This window comes from Oncorhynchus masou, chromosome 20 (assembly GCF_036934945.1).
Source record: "Oncorhynchus masou masou isolate Uvic2021 chromosome 20, UVic_Omas_1.1, whole genome shotgun sequence".
In the NCBI taxonomy this organism is placed as follows: Eukaryota; Metazoa; Chordata; class Actinopteri; order Salmoniformes; family Salmonidae; genus Oncorhynchus; species Oncorhynchus masou.
Window position 1 is genome coordinate 12,682,792 of NC_088231.1, and position 6,753 is coordinate 12,689,544.

The 6,753-nt window shown below is 39.2% G+C and overlaps 1 protein-coding gene across 1 annotated transcript; it reads left to right on the forward strand.

Moving 5' to 3' along the window:
* The first annotated feature begins 607 nt into the window (after nucleotides 1–607).
* On the forward strand, nucleotides 608–2,774 carry LOC135506530 (heart- and neural crest derivatives-expressed protein 2). Its single transcript, XM_064925889.1, has 2 exons — nucleotides 608–1,705; nucleotides 2,113–2,774. Exons 1-2 carry the CDS (start codon nucleotides 1,169–1,171, stop codon nucleotides 2,209–2,211), a joined length of 636 nt encoding a protein of 211 aa, XP_064781961.1. The 5' UTR covers nucleotides 608–1,168; the 3' UTR covers nucleotides 2,212–2,774.
* The last annotated feature ends 3,979 nt before the right edge of the window (nucleotides 2,775–6,753 follow it).

Here is a 6,753-nt window from a genome sequence, read left to right on the forward strand (position 1 = left end):
ATCATAGGCTACTGTGGATAATATTCCTGTGTGAGGATTTAGCGCCTTTCCATGCGCGTACAATAAATGCCTTGCTGCATTGATGACGGAAATAATCGACCCTAGTGACATATCCAACAAAATCATGTAGGCCTATTTCCTTGAAAGCTAACTTTTACATCAAGACAAGACGAGTTTCATGAATAAACTAATCAATCATGCGTTTGACTCTTATGCCTACGTATTTTTTTGTTGTTGAGTATAATCAAACGTGCAAACCACAAATAGTAATAGCCTACCACTAATCATAGGCCTATCATTCTTAAAATTAGCCTACAACAACAGCCCCTAACGTTGACATTTGAAGGCAAAAAAACGTCCATACCTCTCATTTTGTTGATGATTTTATAATTTCAATAGTCTAACTAGGCGGTGTGTGGATTTTTCACAATCTTATTGTCATTAATAAAATATGTGGAGGCTGCCAATGCTTAAGAGGGGCCATTGAAATTTAGGAGCGAAAACACCCAGCAATGTAGGTTATGTCCCTCCTCCTCTAAGACGTGATTGGCTAAGAGTGGTTTTGACGACATATATTAACCCAAGTCGTTCTAAAGATGAAGCTGTGACATGGAGATCAAACGGATGAATTCTGGTTGTGTGCTCAACTGAAAGGCTGTGTATTGCGTGCAGTGCACACTATAGCAGCTGGGATTTAGAGCTTTTTTGTTATCTGACGCCCTATTTAATGAATTTGGTCTGGAATCCATAAAGAGTTTGAAGGGGAAAAGCTCGACCCGAAGTGCTTGAGGACGCAGTTCATCAGGCGAAACATGCACTGTCTGTCTCCGTAATGGAAAAGAAGGAACTTTCTCACGGTGGGAATGGACAAATTGAGAAAAACTTGTAAGTAGCTGACAACATTCTTCTATATTCCACACCATAGACCAGCAAAACAGAAAAAAATAACGTCTAAAAACTCATGCATTGCTGAAGTTTCGTTTAGGTGTCTATATTGGACAAATATAAATAGCAGTGCTTTTCAAATTACCAACTGAACCAAGTTACTTTTTATGAGAATAGCCTATTTCCCTAAAATATTTTGGAGAACCTGACTTTAATCGGAGAGCGCGAACGCGTATTCGTTTCGTGGTTCGTTAGTAGCAGTTTGGTCTACTGCTGTGTCGCCATGAGTTTAGTTGGTGGATTCCCTCACCATCCGGTGATGCATCATGACGGCTACTCCTTCGCTGCAGCAGCAGCTGCAAGCCGCTGCCACGAAGAGAACCCCTACTTCCACGGTTGGCTGATAAGCCACCCGGAGATGTCTCCCCCAGACTACAGTATGGCACCCTCGTACAGCCCCGAATACTCCACCGGGGGCCCGGCGTTAGACCACGCACACTACGGAGGTGGTGTCCCCGGGGCTGGCGTCGCTGGGATCGGGATGGGACCTCGGCCGGTGAAACGGAGACCTACGGCAAACCGAAAGGAGAGGCGCAGGACTCAGAGCATCAACAGCGCCTTCTCCGAGCTCAGGGATTGCATTCCTAATGTTCCTGCGGATACTAAACTGTCGAAAATAAAGACCCTCAGGTTGGCTACCAGTTATATCGCCTACCTCATGGACATTCTGGACAAGGACGAGCAGAACGGCGATGCAGAGGCCTTCAAAGCCGACTTCAAAAAGACAGAAGCAAAGGAGGAGAGGAGAAAGAAAGAAGTGGTAAGACAAATTCTTAATTTCAGTTATGCATACTTATGCAAACATAGCGTAGCCTCCTGCAAAGCTTGACATTATAGATCATACATGTCCTTATTATTTAGGTTTGTAGTAGCCTATGCTGTGGAACTCAACCTTCTTAAGGCCTAACATATTTTGACATACGCGACAGTAATACTGGTTTTATGGAGACAAGGTTGCTAAATGATACCTGTTCTAAACTGGCGTTATAAAAGTCTGTAAATATATTATAATTTTCCTAATAATTTAGTAATAACAACTTCATGCTCCCACACCACAGTAGGCCGAATAACAGCGTTGAATGCCGGAGAGAAGTGGTGATAAGTGGCAAGAAAGTAGTATTTCTTGACAACAATAACATACATCTGATTTTTCCTTGTTTCCAACAGAATGACGTTTTGAAAAACACAGCGAGCAGCAATGACAAGAAAACCAAAGGAAGGACTGGTTGGCCGCAGCATGTCTGGGCCTTGGAACTCAAACAGTGAATATCCTTCGTCTCTTCTCAAAAAAAGACTTGAAATGATGAAAAAGTCTTCTTCTAGACTTGTATTTGTACTCTCACGTTATTTAATGGAATATTTATGTGCAATTGCCGCTACGGAGAGTGGATATTTGAAGAGAAAAAAAACATTCCATTTTTAAGAGGAGGAGATACAACACCCTTTGGTAAGGGACTTTGTCATTGTCTGATGTTGTTGGTTGGATGTTTGTTGTTGTCCCAAGAGTAAATCAAACAGAAATATTGGACACTATGGTGTATGTGAAGTCGTTCTCAATCTATCCCTATCTCCATCTAACTCTCTTTGGATATAAATACCAATGGTGTTTGGCTGATGTCGTGGATGCAGTTCAAGCAAATGTTTTATTTGAAAAAAAAGTAATGAAGTGTTATGTTGTCATTTTTGTGGTCGTATACAGTATTTGATAGTGTTTTAAACAACTGTTTAGTCCACTCAATTGCACTTCCGTCCAGAGACGTGGAATTTAAATCATATTTGAGATGTAAACAATGTAATTAATTCAATAAACCACTGTTTTTTTTAAACAAAGTCAACCACCTTGTTGTATAATTAAAGTGAAAATACGAGGCAGTCTTTAAAGGGTGTATACTATACCAAACTCATTCAATGCAAAATATCGCTTGCAAGGTATGACATATTCTTCAAAAAACAGTAGCTTTTCCCCTCGAAATGAAATAAAAGTATTTTATAGCTATAGTAAAATGAAATCATGCATGTTCTGTTTGATTAGAGGTAGCCTAGGCCTCAATTTTATTTAAAACTAATGCCTATAGGCTTGCCTGGGCTCTCCCTTCCCGAGTCCTGTCAAATAGCACTCACGCGATACATCCACAACAGCTCCTCAAGTAGAAACAGAAACATTCCCAAGCGCAGGAGAAACTGTCTGCGTCGTGTTTGTAGCCTATTAGAACATGCGGGTTCTGACATAGGTGATCGTGTAGGAGATAAATATAGTCTAAGAAACAGCTTCCAATGAAACTAAATATCTATTTTGGTGCACAGAAGATGTATGTGCAGTGCGCCAGACGAATAATTACTTTGTGTTCTTTTCGGTCAGCAATAAGCTGCCATAAGGGTAAATTATATTATTTACGTCAAACGTATGTTCATGGGGGCAACAACAGAATCACCAGGAAATGTATCCATGCTTCAACAACATGCAACACAGCTCATTGTTGTCATTTTCCTCCTTGATTATAGGCATCTTATTATTATCATGACGGCTACTTTGACGTATAGTATTATTAGTAGGCTGTTGTTACAGACTGTTATTATTAGCCCTATCATTTAGATGATTGCTATTACATGCTAATTCCTCATTAATAGCCCTGCTAGTAGTGTAATATTGGTACCTATAGGCTAGTATCCTTGTTGTTGCCATTCAATATCACCAGGATTAAATAAACAAATAGACTAGGTGCACACTACTAGGCTGCACTATCTTGATTATAAGGATTGTAGGCCTACTAATAGGCTAGTATAGTGGAATAATTACTCAACATTGAGACCACTGAGTTAACCACAAGTGGTATATACTCAACAATAACAATGTGTATTATTTATTGCTGCTAGTGACTCCATTTTCCATGTTATAAAGTGATTCTCTATTTTAAATATTTTTCTAGTAACTGCATAATAGCTATAGGCTACTCTAATTTGATGGTCTAAGTAAACATAAAACTAGCCTTTCTTTAGGCTCCATGACCAACCCTTCTAAAGATGTAAACATAGTGGCAGAAATAGCATATATAGGCTTGAAATTCCATTGGTTAATTATGGCATTCCACTCTTCTCGCCCAAAACACAAGAGGCCGAGACAGAGCGGAGCCGGGAAAAATGTGTATTTTGACGTTAAAAGCTGGTTGGTCCGAGGAAGGTAGATTGTCGAGGCTCGAGAGAGGGCCCAGCTATCGGATGTTCGTGTGATTGATAGCGTGCCTATCAAAATGCGGCGCTGAAGTGCCTTTTTTGGGGTTGGGGGTTGAGGGCGGACGATGAAACCTGTAGCCTTTGCATAAAATCATTTTGGACATGACTAATATCCTACTTTTGATAGAAAATAATAGCCCATTGTTCTATCTACAGCCTACTTCACTTATCAATGTGTCAGCTGCGCAATTATAGACTTAGCCTGCAACATAAAAGCCTGTAACATAACATGTTGTATTTCACATGTCTATTTCACACTTTTGCCCACTGCATCACAGCTTGGTAAATATTTATTAGAGAGTAGACTGGATTTAAACTGCCCTAAGAATAATCGTTACTTGTCCTTTGAATGCATGGTTGGTGAGTAAACAGACCTCAGATAGGCTACAACAGACCAAAGGATTCTTCACGAGAAGCTATGCAATTAAAGTGACATCTACAGCAACGTAAATCAGAAGAGGATTGGACACGCCGAAGATTTACCATCCGATTGCATTAGATAATTGTAACATGCAATTGGCTCGTTTCACGAGTCCGAAGTATGACAATTATGAATCATTTGTCTGTCTGTGTCAAGATGGCGTCCGAAATAGTATCAACTGGCTGTCGTGATAAAGAGGTAAAACTGACCTGCTGCTGTATTATTTATAGAAGGATACAACTCATAGGCCTACACATAGACCTATAGGCTACATACTATGTTTTCAGCCGGTTGAGCTCACCATCCTCAAATCAGTGGAAATGCAGTAGGAAGCAATAACCTCCTGGTCCAATGTGCCAATCAAATGTGCTACATTTTGATTAATCCTCTGTGCTATCACAAAATAATATAGTTTGCAGGATGGCTGGTATGCCTAGGCCTACAATAGCAAAGCTTTTCATTTCCTTAATTGCACACCGCAAACGATCAAAATGTATGGGTCAATACTGTTCTTTGTTCTCTTGTTTAATTCCCTCTAATAACGGCAGTGGACTGGACTTACAACATGATAGACTTTTCTAAGTGTGGAATAAGATTTTTCCCTGGTATTACAAACATCTGCGAACGATTACTTCATAAAAACCCTCCTACCCAGTTTTTTTTTCTCCTTGCAGTCTCAACGAGGGCGGTTAGACATGTTGACGTCGGATCTGATGGTTCGAAGCTATCCTGCTGAAACACTGAACGTAATGACGCGGTGCGTTCCACTCGCAATCTGGAAAGAGGATCATTCTTAATGCATTTTTTTTCTATCAAGCCCATATAAGAAAACTGTGGCGACAATTAATTGACAAAGAAGTATGTCAGTATGTAGGGCTATGCATGTGTTTGTATTTTAAGGAGAGACAGGCCTAGACTATTTCAATGCTGAAGAAAAAAACTTTTGCAGAACTATAAAAGTGCAAAAGGTGCACTCAAAACAGACTGCAAACATACTATATATTTGTATTTTATTTATTTTATTTAACCTTTATTTAACGAGGCAAGTCAGTTAAAAACAAATTCTTATTTACAATGACGGCCTACCACATGTAACCCACGTGAGTCAAAATCTTTCTATGATTAAGTTCTAGATCGCTTTCCTCTGTTCAGACGTTGTATGCATAAATCAGTGGTTGCGTGCCACATCATCGACTGACAGATTGCAATAACATATAATGTGGTTAGCTGATAGGTAAAATACCTTTCCAGGCCTTGTACGATCAGGCAGGCATCAGCAGCGCTTGGACAGAGAAACGAGCCCACTGTCTACTGAGCTCGGCCTATGATTTGTCATGGCCCAGCACTGAAACAAAAGCCTATGAAACGTTGCATCATTGTAAAAAAATATATATATTCCAACAATGCAACTTTTGATTAAAAATAAGATATTGCGCTGCAGTGGGGATATATTTAAATATAGCTGGGACAAATATGTGATTACTAAGAGGATAGGGCACAATCAACGAATGATCTACAGGGCACAGACCGAGTGACATAGTCATGCGTACATTTTTATTTTACAAATAATGAGAGTTATTACGCATACAGCTAGAATTTGGCCCAACTAAAAAAACATATGGCCACATCTTTTTTGATCATTTAAAAAACACATTAAGACCAACAGGATATACTGAACAAATAAATTGAATAATATGCCAGCACAACACATAAGAGAATTTTCCGACAATACAACCCACTGGGCACATCAGTTCAACGTCTAGCTTTGATTTACATCTGTTTGAGTTGTTAATTAACGTGAATTCAACGTGAAATCAACAAAAAATGTCACCTGGTCATTTAGGTTAAAAATTGGGTGAAAAAAATACGAAAATCCCTGATGTTGATTACTTTTTTCATTTCCAATCAGTTTTTATCCACGGGATTCAACTTCATCAAATTATTTTTTTTGGTTGAAATTATAAATAACGTGGATTCAAACAGTTTTTGCCCAGTGGGGAGTTAGATGAAATCATGTTATAGTCTCAAGTTTAGTTCCATAAGACTGAGTGGCACACGAGTGTTTTCAAAAGCATCAACTGGCACTACAAATTAACTTTCAACAATGCATCGCTGTTATATAAATATATCAAATTTAGGCAAGATGAAGGATATAT